This window comes from Saccopteryx bilineata, chromosome 6 (assembly GCF_036850765.1).
Source record: "Saccopteryx bilineata isolate mSacBil1 chromosome 6, mSacBil1_pri_phased_curated, whole genome shotgun sequence".
Lineage (NCBI taxonomy): Eukaryota > Metazoa > Chordata > Mammalia > Chiroptera > Emballonuridae > Saccopteryx > Saccopteryx bilineata.
The window spans coordinates 22,386,125-22,400,302 of NC_089495.1; the positions used below are offsets into that span (position 1 = coordinate 22,386,125).

Sequence of the window (14,178 nt, forward strand, 5' to 3'; positions counted from 1 at the left end):
AAAATATTCACCTAAACTAGGAACCTGAATCTGATGGTTGTACTTCATTCCAAGTAAACCTCCTAAAATTAAAAAACTAATGTACACAGAAGAGAAAAGCGGTACTTCCACCTTCAAAGGGATTCATTTCCAATATGTCTCCACAAGGCCGGTTTCCCCCAAAGGCCTTGCAGAGTGGTTCTTGGTAGGGAAAGTCCAAATTGCACCCAATTTTTCAGGAGCACCTAATATGATATGGCATTTATCACAGATGATACACAAGTCCTCAGGCAGGTCTATGAGAAAAATGCTTCCACCGCCCAACTGGATTCTTGAGCATCGGAGAGAAAAAGGCTGTGTTGTGGTTTAAAGTCATTCAGTGGCTGGGAACCAGCTTCCACAGTTATTAAGAAGTCCCCTTCTTCCTCCTCCCACCCCACCCTGCTTGCTTCCGAGCGACAAGTTGGTCCTCATGCTGGCCCGTCCACACCTGCAGGCACACTGCCTTCCGGACCCCTCTGCCGCCAGCGCGCTGTAGTGCTCCACTCCTTGCCATCAACGTAAGTTCTGCGGCCGCTGCCACTGGATGCCTTGTACTTAGATACTCTGCAGAAACTCTTAATAAATATTTTTATTTATTATTAAGCATAATCAGTCACCTATTCGTGAGTTAGAAAGGAAAACCATGTCCTCAAGGGTTCCTTGAAAACAACAACAAAGAAAGCGCCGGGCACTCCGAACAGGCACTTCCGGCAAACTTGTCTTCTTGTCCTTCTCCCGCCCTCATCCCCACTCCCCTTTGATAAAACTGGGTGGGCGCATTTGCCATGACCCGTGGGTTTCATAAATTCAAGCCTTACTGCTTCAAAAAATGAGGTAAGAAATTCCTATCTGAAACATAAAATCGACACACAAACCGAATCAAAGCCTCCTCCCCTGCCCACGGAGGCGGTCGTTATTGCTCTAAGTTGGAGGGTTTTGTTTGCTTTTAATATGTAGACAGTCCTTATTGCCATTCTGGCGGCGTGGTGGTCGGCCAAGGAGACGTGATGGAAGAGGCGTGGGTGCTGCCCCCGCTGGGCGGTCCATGTGGCAGTCCAACTGGGTGTTCTGTGTGGCAGTCCAGCTGGCCCGTCTGGCTGGGTGGTCCAGCTGGTGGTTTGGCTGGCGGTCAGACTGGGCGGTCCATCTGGGCAGTCAGTCCCGGCTGGGCGGTCCAGCTGGCAGTCCGTCTGGGCAGTCCCGGCTGGGTGATCCGGCTGGTAGTCCGGCCGGGCGGTCCATCTAGGCAGTCCCAGCTGGGTGGTCCAGCTGGCGGTCCGTCTGGGCAGTTCCGGCTGCTGGTCCGGTTGGCAGTCCCGGCAGGCTGCCCGCCGGCGGCCCTCACTGTCGCTGAAGGCCCCTGGTTGGGGCCCGGGCGTCCCTAACAGCTGGGGGAGGTGGTGATGGGGCTGTGCAGGTAGGGCAGGCTGCTGGGGGCCGCGTGCACGCCCACCGACACCGGGAAGCTGAAGACGAACTGCGAGGTGGGCGTGGGGGTGGCCTTCCCGCGCTCGCGCAGGGGCCCCGACGGGCTGGCGGCCTCCACTGCGCAGGACGTGGCCAGCACCTGCGACTCGAACTGCAGCAGCTGCCCCATGAAGCTGAAGTTGGGCGAGATGATGCTCCGCCGCTGCTTGACGAACTCGAAGGCCTCCTCCAGCCTCACCCGCTTCTTCATCATCAGGTAGGCCAGGCAGATGGTGGCCGAGCGCGAGATGCCCGCCTGGCAGTGCACCAGCACGCGCCCGCGGCGCTCCTTCACCGCATCTGGGGCAGAGAGAGCGACGCAGTCAGTGCCCGGCCCTCAGCCCGCTGGTCCCGCCCCAAACGCCCAGGGGAGGGCGGACTGCACAGCGGGCTGGAGGACAGGCCACTCCCACTGAAGGACTGAAGGACAGGAGGGAAGAAACCCACCCATTCTAGGCTGTTTTTAAGACTTATCCAAACCTATACACTACCTTGGAAAAACACACATGCTAAACCCTAGCGAACATTGAGGGATTTTCATTAGCAGAAATAAAAAAACAATGACCCAATTTTGCCTTGCTTTGTCTTCCTCCCCGTCCTGGGAGCCTTATCATCTAGACCCCAGGAGACACTTGAGGACAAGGTTACTGGCTCCATAAGCCAACACCCAGTGGGCTCGGTCTTCCTGTCCCTGCGCAACACACCATGGGTACCCCCTGGGTAGTGCCTCCTAAGTCTTTCCTTCCCGAGGAATTACACGGCCCCTCCCATCCTGCCCACCCCACCGTGGACGGCGTCCCCAGCCAGGGCCAGCTTACCGATGTACTCGATGGCTTCCATGAACCAAGAGCTGATGTCAGCCTTGTGGTTGTCTTCCACGGGGATGCACTTGTACTGATAGTGTCCTTCGAAGTGGTTTGGGCAGTCAGAGGAGACATTCAACAGGGCCGTGATCCCCAGGGCGTCCAGCATGTCCCTCCGGGCAGCATGATAGGCGCTGCCGAGGTAGAGGAAGGGGAGGATCTCCACCGGGCCCCCCTGCACCAGAGATGGAATACAAACATCATGAGTGTGAAGAGACCAGGAGAAGGGCTGGGTGCTTGGAGCAGGGAGAGGCAGCTTGGGCGGGCCCTGGGGGGGGGGGGGAGGCCTGCGACCCGGCCCTCGGCTTCCCCTCTCCCTGCTGAGGCTCCTGAAGGGGGCACCGGGCTCCGCGGGGCTCCCCTAGCCTTTCTGCTGCCCTCTGCAGAGAAGCCAGGACAGGCAAAGCCCACGTCCCCGTGACAAAGGGCGAGGCAGACACTGTCGGCTTGCCGCACCATTTGTGACAGTGAGGTCTGACACCTGCTCCTCGTCAAGCTATCTGTCGTAGGGCTCAGGGACTTATTTGGTCGGATACTTCTTCACCTGGTACATCAAAAACGGATGCCATGTTGACCTCACAGACAAAAGGAGGGATCTTGGCAAAATTAGGTAAACTTGGCTCAAATGAAGGGTGATGTTCTGAATCGGATCCACTACAGCAGTCTGGGATTTGGGGAGCAGAGTTGTGGACCCCATAAGTTCACCCCTTCCATCTAAATGAAAGGGCTGGAAGAGGGAGGTTTGTAAGAAATGTGTTGGTTTACACTGGTCTCCCCGGGAGAGGGTTGGCTGACCATTTATACCCATTTGGCATTTACAGTTGGCTCGAAAACAGGGACAGCTTGACTGGTCGGGCCTGGAGTGGGGGGGCGGAGAGGGGGTCTACAGGCTGCTCCTTCAAAGAGGGGTGTTCTCCCAGCTTCCTAGAGGGGAGGCCACACAGTTCCAGCTTCAGCGGCCTTATCTGTCTGCACCGAACTTGAGAGGCTAATCAGGGAGTTATGTCTTCATCTTTTTTTAAGGGAGGGTTATTAGAGGGAAGAGCAAGACTACCAAGGAACCAATGAAATTTATTCCTAACCTACCCTACATCCATCCCACCCCAATATCAGGGTTCACCACATTCTCCCCAAATTGAGGCACTGCATCCAAAGCCACTGCAAGGCAGACTCTAAGAATAAGCCCCCCAAACACACACACACCTGGTCATGCAGTGGGGTTCCGCAGGAGTTGCAGCCCAGGTCCAAGGACTCGGCCGTGCTGGCGGGCACAGCAGGCGGGATGGCTGCCAGGGCCTTGGTTTTGGAACAGAATTCTGGATACTCGGAAGAAAACCTCTCATAGCCACCTGTAAAGGAGAAAGAAGTTCAGGTTAATAGGATCCCTAAGTCAGCAGGAAACCACAAGAACCTTGAATCCTGCCCCTGCACTGAAGACAGCTGTTGGGAAGCTGGGCCTCGCTGGCTCTACATTTGCCACTGGGTGGCGCTGTGGGCCCAGAGATCATGGCTAATGGAGGCTTTTCTAGAGACGCTGAGCCCACATTGAGCCAGGACTGAAGCCTGAAGCCTGGAAGGTAAGCTTTCCGGTCAGGAATTCGGTTTGGGATGCAGACACAGAGGAAGATGATGTACAAAGGGTGTGCAGAAGGGACTCTTTCCAGAGGAGCTTCTTGTTGGGGTGATGACAAGGCGTGGAAGAGGGAAAGGTCCCTGTGGGTTTCCATGAGCACAAGAAACCCGCAGTGGAGCCCTGGGACCTGCGAAGCTGTCTGTCGTCCCCCGACTTCAGCCCTGCCTTTGGAGAGGTTCAGTGTGGGAGAGAAAACGAGAACCCTGGCACCAGCCCTTCTGGATCTCATCAACAGAGCAGATGCCAATCGCCAGCCTTGTGAACAGCTGTTCCGTCAACAAGGGGCCAAAATGAGAGGAAATGGGCTTAAATCTAAATAAATCCCTCTGGCTACATACAGGTTTGGGGCAAGGGAGGATTTCCTGACCTGAGAGTTGCTAAGCCCTGGAATGGTTATCAATGGGATCACCTTCCGGGGAAAGGAGGTCTTTTAAGTAAAAAGAGATAAACTTATGTGGAATACTGTTAGTGCCAAGCAGAAAGGTGCTGACTGGGCAGAGGCGGGCAGGAAAACACTCTGAGAAGAGTCATGCTCAGCCTCTGTTCTGATTTTCTTGTGATCTCTGAGACTTTGCTCTGTGGGTAACTTACCACCTACTGTCAGTGTTTGGCCCTGCTTGTATTTTTACTTTACAGTGTCTGTAGGACCAAAGATGGATTTTAAATTAATTCAGTAGATGAATGGGATCAAAACTTCCAGTTATAAAATAAGTAAGTCCTGAGGATGTAAAGCATAGCATGGTGACTCTAGTTATTAATACCTTATTGCACCTCTGAAAGTTGATAGGAGAGGAGATCTTAAAGTTCTCATCACAAGAGAAAATTTTTAACAGTGTACGGTGGCAGATATTAGTAGACTTATTGTGGCAATCTTTCTGCAAAACAGTAAAATACTGGACCATGTTTTATACCTGGGACTAATATTACATGTCAATTATATCTAAATTTAAAAAAAACCACTTACTTAAAAATAATTAACTCAGTAGGGCCTGCATGTTGTGGAACCACCATTCCAATGGACCCATTCAACTCATTAATGGTCATGTATGTAGCTAGTACCTTTAAATCTTTATGGCCAAGTGATATGGTAACACTGTTCCCTGTAATGTTCCTAGTCATCTTCCATGTGACAGTAAGTTTCTAGCCCAGAATCCCAACCCTAGAAACTGCTTCGAAGAGGAAGGAAAATGATTCTTTGCCACATCATAAGGCTTACCGAAACAGGGCATACATACATTTCCTCCTCTCAGACCGGAGGCTCTCTGTTCCTCTCCACTCCCTCCCTCTTTGGGATATAAATGGATATCTCTCTGGTCACAGGCACCTGCTCCTGCTGAGTCATAATGACCAGCCTCCCTGGATAGAACACTGCGGAGGGACCGCCTGTACTGCTGGTTTCAGACGCACTAGTGACCTTAGTGCTGATGTCATCATAGGAGCAACTCTCCCTCCCATCCTGACCCTCACCTGCTCCCTCCTTCCTTATAAAGCTGCAGACATTGTGTTCCAAATGCAGTGAACAGCATGGGGTTGGCGGAGCCACCAGGCACTTGGGGCTGAGGTCCCCTGGCACGGGAAACTTGGTCTATGCTTCTTCCCCATTTGAAGAAAGTAGAAATGGGAAACAGATCAATCCACAAACTATGTGGAACAGCTATATATAAAGTCATCACGTGTTACTCTGTATACTTCTACAGGGTTCAAAATAAAACGATCCTTGTATGTATTACATAATTTGATCTATTAAAACATTTCCCCCACCAAAAAAGAAATACAAGGAATCAGGGTGCCTTCCAAAAGCCCCTGACCCAGACAGAAGAGCAGTACCCACCCAAAAGTGGATGGGGAAGTCCCAGGGGTACCCAAGCGAGGCCCCCAAGTCACAGAGGAGGAGCTTCCCAGAGGGAGCAGAAGGGGCGGGCGCCTCAGAGTGGTGGCAGCAATGTTCTGCCCATTGCTGAGCAGGGGCAGGACGGGGCCGGGACTGAAGTTCTGCAAAGGGCCTCTGCGGTCAGCCTGAGGCCTGGGCCGTCACTGGCCGGTCTCTGAGCTTCTTCCTCCTCTGAGAGATGTGATGAAACATCCACGCCCACGCCGGGAGCCCTCCGAGGACCGACCAGAACAGCCACTGCTCGGCTCCGGCCTCAGGGAGACCCACAATGAAGGCTTCCTTTCTGGGCACCTCCAAGTGGACCCTGGCATTCCTGGAAACATTCCGGACTCGGAGCTGCCTTCTCCTCCTGGGCTGTACTAATTTTTCCTGGTTAGAGTCTTGAGTGAGACCTAGTAGTTAGACAGCAGAAGGGCTGGCGCCGTGCTTCCTGAGCCGGAGACCCCTTCTCAGCCAGCGACATCGCTGCCTCCCAAGCTCCATAGTCCCTCAACCAGGAGCTGCAGCAGAACCCCAATCAGCGGTTGACTCTGGGGGTCAAGACAGGTGACCCAGAGGCCGGACCCACAGCGGCCAGTAAAAGACACTATTGGAACAGAACAGAGAAATGATTGCTGGGAAGTTGGTTCCCTTTGGCCGATCTTTAAAGAACAAGCAGAAAGGAAGTAAATGAAGAAGCAGATCAGCCCAGGGGGACAGGAGCCCTAGAAGCAATGATGGTAGCAGCAATGAAAGGGGTTCTCTCTCCTGAGCTGTGGCTTTTGGAGGTCTGTGGCTGGGTGTCACAAGGGGCAGCGCAAAAAGAGTGCCTTCTGGATGGCTAACGGTGCCCCCGGGCCAGAAGCAGCAGGCAGGTGGTGTACATGGAAGGTGCCAGTTAAGAGCCACCCGAGGCCTGACCTGTGGTGGCACAGTGGATAAAGCGTCAACCTGGAAATGCTGAGGTCGCCGGTTCGAAACCCTAGGCTTGCCTGGTCAAGGCACATATGGGAGTTGATGCTTCTAGCTCCTCCCCCCTTCTCTCTCTCTCTCTCTCCCTCTCCTCTCTAAAATGAATAAATTAAAAAAAAAAATTTAAGAGCCACCCGAGTCCACTCCACACGTGACCACATGGCAGGAAGCTGTCTCTGGGTGTCAGACCTGCGTGGAAAAAGAGGACAGGTACCCTAAAGAGGAAGTGCTATCTCCCAGGACCTTCCCGTGCATGAGTCCAACCCGCGCCCTGGAGGAAGTGCGACTAGTTCCGGCTTCACAGGAGAGGAGACTGCGGGCCGGCATCACCCCGCCGTCCTCAGGGAACTTCTGACCCGCTGTCTGGAGCCCACCCTGCCGCTCCCCCAGCTCTGCCTTCCTGGTGGTCCTGCTCTAAGGGGCACGGCCTGCCTGCTGCTGTCATCACACGAAGACAGAATTTTTGTGCAAAAACCTCTAAACAGAACATTGCTGACATTTCACCAAACTCTGCGTCCTTCCAGTACCTTCCTAACTCCAGGTTGTCATTACTAAGGAGCTATGACCAGCATTTTTAACTTAATGAAATAAAGAAGAAACTACTAGAATACATTGCTCTTAAAGATGGTCTTATTCCACGGAACTCTGGGTTTCAGGTGTGTCGGAATCCCTGTCCTGGGTCATGACGGAAATTGAAACGAATTCTTACTGCAGGTGGGGTCAAAAGGCTGTTCCCTGACTTCTCAGTGCCTCCTCTCCCCACCTCCAAATCGGTGCCAACACTAGAGCCACGGCCTTGTGAGGAAAGCTCGGTTTAGATCACCAAGTTGTATCTAGAACTTGTTGAGAAGGAAGGCTTATTCCCACCGGAGAGCTTGGGCCTCCTGCAGGCGCGCAGGCGAAGGGCCGGGTGTGGGCGCCAGGGGGAGCCCGAGAGCGCCCTGGGTCCTATCCTCAGGCCCTCGGCAAGGCAGGGTTTCAGACCTTATCATCTCTGAATCCCAACAGTCCGTGATCCTCAGTGGCCACAGTTGACTGGTTTACAAAGTACAAACCAACTAGGTGCCCAAGCTCTGCAAAGTTGTGTCTTCTGAAAAGTCTCATCACAGATTCCACCTGTTTTTCTGCATTCTCTGAAATGTCCCAACGTAACCCAATGCACGTTTTCCCCCCTGTTCTTATTTAAATGATTAAATATTAAACATGCTTTGTTATCTTAAAGTTCTCATTTTCTCATCTTAACTTTAAAACTGGAGTGTTTAATGGGGGGAGAGGGAAGAGAGCCTTCTGCCCGCCTTGCTGGGGGTTTACCCAGTTCTGTTGCACAGCGAGGCAACTTCCGAGCTTCCTGATGATGAGGACGGGATAGCCTCCCTCCATGCAGGGCTGGGGCGGGTGTGTGTAGTGATGAGGACGGGATAGCCTCCCATCCATGCAGGGCTGGGGCGGGTGTGTGGAGAGTGCTTCGGGAAGGACAAGCTGCTGCAGTGTGGGTCCAGTCACTGCGACAGGACCCTTCATGGGGTCTGTGATAGGGAAGATGTCACTGGCAGCGACTGGGATCATCCATCCTAATGTGGCTGCTGCTTTTCCCCCATAACACTCCAGCGTCAACCCACTCCCAGTCGGGGCTCATGGCCTCAACTCTCCAGAGACATCATCTCAATACAAGGCAAACGTTGCCCAGCAAGAAGGTCTGGGGTCAACGGAAGGTCACTTGGCTGGCTTCGAGAACTTCCCTTAAGGTGGGTACTGACTTAGTGTCCACATAATGCCGAGCAGTTTTGAAATTTTACTTAAATGGGCTTCTCACCTTGGGACTCCACACACTAACAGACCGGTCTGTCCTGGAACTGCTGGCTGACACCTTGTGCCACCCTCAGGCTGGCAAGACCCCTCCCCTCCAAGTCCTATGCTATCTGCTTCGCTCAGCAAGCTGGCTTCCGGTCCAGGGTAAACTTTTCTTCCTGTCAAACTTCCTCTTTGTGAGGCAGGAACTGCCTTCCAGGAAGGAAACTGGCTATTTGGTTTCAGATGTCCTGATTTTTTAAGGAAATGTCTTGGCTCCTTAAAAAGGCCACCCTCTCTCTCTCTCTCTCTCTCTATCCCCTCGGATCTGTGCAGCTCACCTCTCTTATAAGCATCAAGGACAAACCCGAGGGAGCTATGATGGGCTGAATAGCCATCAGGTTTTCACTCTCACTATCCATGGACACCCTGACCTTAGTCACTTTAGTGTTGGAAGCATCCAGTTCAAACGATGTAAAAAGTAGTGAGTTTGCTTCATCCATTATAATTCTGTAACAAATTACAATAGGGGTTCGAAATTATCTTTAAGGCCTACATTTTTATTATTATTATTATTATTTTAATTCTAACAGTCCTTGGCTGTCACAGGCATTGTGTCACATTTGTAAGGAGAAAAGCCCATCTCTTTGGGTGGAGGAGGCACGCAGCCTCAGCATCTCCTCAGGGCTGTGCTGTTTGATGCCCTGACATCCTCCGTCCCTGGGACGGGCTGCACAAATGGGGATAGAGAGGAAGAGGGCGGAAGACAGTCACCAGAGTTACCAGGGCTGCTAACTGAACCCCACCATGCACGCAGACCATTCGCTGTCGGCCTGAGTGGCTGTTTTCCACAAAAGGTGTGATAACAGCGTCTGTGTGGCCAGGCTTGGCCCTGGAGGGTCCATGAGTTCCAGCCTGGAGGGGGAAGCTGGACTATATGGTTGATCCCCCCAATTTTTCAAAACAGCTCCAGGACAGATGTTAATTCAGAACTGGAAGAATTAACATAGGTCATGAGCTGACATGAATTTTAGACAAGAAAAAAGAAAGATAATGTTTTTATACCTGAAATCCTCCACATAACAGATTGATTTGTTATCTGGGGAATATGGGAGATAAAGAATATATCTTAATAGAGGATGAAGATAAGAAAATTCTTTTTTTGTCTCTCTTTAAGGACCAACAGGGTAGGGGATCTAAAACCCTAATGCAAGGATTTATGAAGGAGAAGAGGGTTTCAAAGGGGATGTGTATTGTAATAAAATCTGAAAAGCTGAAACTTCTTAACTGTTCCTAAAAAGGTCTCACAGGATTTAAATAAAAATAACTTTAAGAAAAGTTTACGCCCTGGTCAAATGGCTCAGCTGGTTAGAGTATCGACCCAAAGCACAGAGGTGAGGGTTCAATCCCAGGTCAGGGCACATACAGAAATAGATTGATATTCCAAACTCTCTCTCTCTCTCTCTCTCTCTCTCTCTCTCAATTCCTCTCTCGCTAAAATCAATAAATAAAAACATTTTTTAATGAAAGAAAAGTTTACCCCAATGGGAATTTTACTAGCAAAAAGGCCAGAAAATGTGATTTGGGTTATTGCTTTTAGCAAAACTTGGCTAATATTATAACATGTAAAAGCTAGGCAGCATTTTATTGCTATTAAGTGAAATTATGTTTAACTATGAATTCTTACTTGTGTTATTAGTTATTAACTACCTGCAATGAGTGAACCAACTGCCCTACAAAGAGAAGTAGAAAAATAAAAAAATTTAACGCAATTTTAATTGGAATTAGAGAGCCTTTGGCCAGAAAGGATAATACAACTTCTGAAAGTACACTGCTATTTTCATTCTCTCTCCAGGATGGCAGACACCAACAACTGGCTGACTAGCTTCATGTCTGACCACTTCTACTCCACACCCACCCCCACACGTGAAATACGACACACAGAAAGGCCCATTAGCTGCAAAATAAAATGAAGAGCAACAGTAGGGGCCAAATTCCCTGACCCTAATCAATTCTGGGATTTACTATGGATAGTCTGAGGGTGTTTCCCAATGTTGCCCTTTAGTTCCCACAATGCACATTGCCTCCACTGCACTGGGTTCAGCTCTGCGGGTGCAGGAGGCATTATTCATTGGTTTCAGCCCCCAGACCGCACCTTCCCGGGTTGTGGGTGCAGACACTGCCCTTCCTGCGAAAGCCTTTTCCATTAAAAGGCAGAGAAAGGAAGAGGAACTGTATTAAGACCGCTTCCATAAACGCAGATGAAAAGAAGCTGAGTTAAACAAACTGCATATGACTCAATTAACAACATCAAAGATATTCCACCAGCGCTACAGAACCCGCTGGAAGAGCCCTCCCACCACTGAGAATGTCAGGCCTCGACTGTCAAAGGCAGGGCTTCGCTTATAGAGACCCGGCTGACACTCTCAGGGCTCTCCCGGGCCTGCTCCGGAAGAGACAAGTTCAGCCTGAGGCCCCAGGCCCGGGCCCTCTCCATCTCAGAGGGAGGCTGTCTGTCCACTTCGGCACAGGGTTGTCCTCCCTGCCCGCACCAGGGCCAACAGCAGGAGGCAGTGCAGGCCTCAGCAGGCAACAGCCCTGACAACACTGCTTCTCCGCTGGCCAGGCACCTCGCCAACCGCCAGGGGACTGTCATTTTACCCAGAGGCTCCTGTCCTACCCAATCTTTATATTATTATCATTTGCCTCATACAGAGGAGCTGGTTCGCGGGGCGGCTCTCAGAATCGATCTGGCTCTGAGCTCTCCCGATGGGGTTGGGGGCGGGGGCGGGCAGGGAGGTGCCACAAACCGGAGGAGAAAACCTGAAAGATATGCCTCCCTCCCCGGGAAAGGGGCTAAGTGTCTGCGGGCCAGTGAGCCCAATGGCCAAGGTTCCCCGAGCTTCTGCTCTAGAACGATCCGCTCCGGATTTCTTCAAGGAAGAAAAACAAAACAAAACGAACTCTGGCTCCACGTGGGTCTGCCCTTTCTGGAGAAGGGTCCCGGGTTCAGAGGCGCGCGGAGCGAAGCGCGCGCGCTGGGGCTCTACATCAGGAGGGACGGGGCAGCGCAGCACGGAGCACACCCTGTCTTATACCCTGCCACCAAAGGGACTTTCGTCCCAAAGCGTTTTCTCTTATCGTTCTCGGGCAAGGGATGGCAGGCGTGTTCAACCGCCTAGATCCTACACGGGTGTCTAGCCAGGGCCTGGACGCGGGAGCACGCGGGGACGTGCGCCCGCCTCGGGGCTCCCGGCACGGCTCCGCGCCAGGTCTTTGCGGTGATGGCCCCTTCCTGGCACTTTCTCTTAAATACGCTTTAAGGGGAAGGGAGGAGGATTGAGCTCCACCGGAGGTGCAAAAGGCTGCCTCCCAGAGAAAGAAAAATCAGCAAAATCGCCTTAGTAGTTCAACCGCAGGTCAGCAGCAGCGTTTCCCCGGCAGCTGACGGGTCAAACGGCCAGGAAACAACTGCGGAGAACAAAGCCCCCCGCTGTTCACCGGGGCCAGCCCGCCCGTCCGCCACCGAGTAGTTCTGTGGTGCCTGTTGGAAGGGGCTGCGGGGAGAGGTTTCCGTCCTCCTTCCCCCACCATCTCCCTTCCTCTGGGGTGAGGGGATCGGAAGAGGGAAAGAAAGGAGGGAGGGGGCCACGGGTGCCGGCAAGGGGAACCGACCGGCTTTTTGGAGGCCGGAGTCTAAAACGCCTCTCGGCATCGGAGGCAAAGACCCGATGAGGGAGAAAGAATGCGCGGAATGTGGCGGCGGGAGGCAGGGGCGCAGCGCGGCCCGGGACGCCCCCGACCCCCGCGCGAAGGCCGCTGAGAAGCCAGGCCGGACCCGGCCAGCAGGTGCGGCCGCCGCGCCCTCCCTTTAGTTACTAGGACAGCACGCGGTCCTTTCTCGGTTTCTGACTTCAAGATTTGACAAGACCTCTCCTCCCCAAATAGTTTCACCAGGGTTGTCTTAACTCAAGCACGCGCCGCCATCTGATCGTCGAGAATCCTGCCCGAACAAAAGAACGTACTTCTCTGCTGCCTGAATATCTAGGAGGCACTGTGTCGCCTCGCGTTCCCCAAATACTCAGACCTCCCGTCTCCCACGCCTGGAGCCTGGGTCTAGCCCGACACCGGAGGAGTTGGCTACCTTCCGGGAGGAGCTCGGAGTTGGGCGGCAAAGGAGGAGATACAGATCGCTCCAGGCAATGTCCGCAACCCGATCTTCCTTGCGCATTTCCCGCGGGCTGGTTTCCGATCGAACCAGCGCTCAGCGACCTTCACCCCCTCCCCACCTTTCGAGTTCTCAGGGTCGGACTCTGTGAAGAGACCTGGCACGGCAAACCACCTCCCCTCACCGGCACGGTGGCACTTAGGGGCACTTCCCCGGACAACGCAGAAAAGGCGCTTCGCCCGCAAAGCCCGACTGCTAGTGATTGTAAAACAAACGCAGAACTGCCAGTAAGGGTGCAGAATTGCAGGCGACCGAGGAAACGCGTCCTCGCTGTTTCCTGAAGTCTTCGGGAGCTTGCACGGCACACAAACGCAAGACTTTTGCAAATCCGTGCACCTCAACACGCACAAAGGAGTGCGCGGGGATCCCCGCCGCCACGAGTTCCTCCCAGCACTTCTTCCCCTACCGACCAAGTGTAGGCCGCCGAGCTCCGCTACACCTCCCTTCCACACCGCGCCCGGGAGCCCTCGTTTACCTTTGAGCAGGCAGATGTCGGTGCGCTCGGCGTTGCGGCGCAGTGCCTGGACTACTAGCGACACGGTGCTGTCCTCGCGGAGGCTCTCGGCTCGAGGGCTGCGCTCGTCGTAGACGATCACTGCGGAGTAGAGACCCGAGCGCAGGCGGGAGCGCACCTCCTCCTCGGCGGGCAGGATCTGCTCCAGGCTCACCGAGCCTTTGGCCCGCCGACGCACGATGGTGTTGCAGCGCACGTTGACCGAGCCTCGGATATAGCCCGCGCTGTGCGCCAGGAACGGTCTGCAGTCCAGCAGCAGGCATTTGCCGCTGCTCAGCAGTCCCAGGGCGCCTCCGCCGTTCTCGTCCCGGTTCATCAGCCTCTTGAGCACGCTGCAGTCCATCTCCCGCAGCTCCTCCACCGTCACCATGGTCGCCGGGAACCGCGGCTACTGGGCACACAAGGAGGAGGACAGCCGGGACAGCTGGACTGCAGGAAGGGGCGGGGGAAGGCTACAGGAGGGTGCGTGCAAAAGTGGCCGCAAACTTGACCCTGAGGGGCTCCCACAGACGACCTCTTGCCCCCAGTATTCTTCTTTCCGCAGTCTCGCGGTCACTTGGAAGTCCGAGCGGCCTCGGGCACCAGGCAGCTACGCGCGCGGTGCCAGGGGGAGGCGACGGTGGAAGCGAGTGTTTACAAGAGAAGGCCGAGGGCTTCCCTTCTGTTGTGGCCTCTTTGTATTTTGCCCGCTGTGTTGCTCCTGTGCCGCCCGCGCCGGCGCTGCCGCTCGGCCGCTGTTTCCTCTGAGCAGCCGGAGCTCGGCGCACTTTCCCAGCTAGAGTTCCCCCTCGGCTGAGAGATTTATTAATGCTGCTCTGCTCT

The 14,178-nt window shown here is 53.6% G+C and overlaps 1 protein-coding gene across 1 annotated transcript; it reads right to left on the reverse strand.

The window, feature by feature from the left end:
• Nucleotides 1-596: 596 nt before the first annotated feature.
• Nucleotides 597-14,172, reverse strand: DUSP4 (dual specificity phosphatase 4). The gene is made up of 4 exons (XM_066235372.1): nucleotides 13,318-14,172; nucleotides 3,555-3,700; nucleotides 2,307-2,526; nucleotides 597-1,788 (listed from the first exon to the last, which is right to left on the reverse strand). The coding sequence occupies exons 1-4, from the start codon at nucleotides 13,724-13,726 to the stop codon at nucleotides 1,403-1,405; spliced, it is 1,161 nt and encodes a 386-aa protein (XP_066091469.1). The 5' UTR covers nucleotides 13,727-14,172; the 3' UTR covers nucleotides 597-1,402.
• Nucleotides 14,173-14,178: the final 6 nt, after the last annotated feature.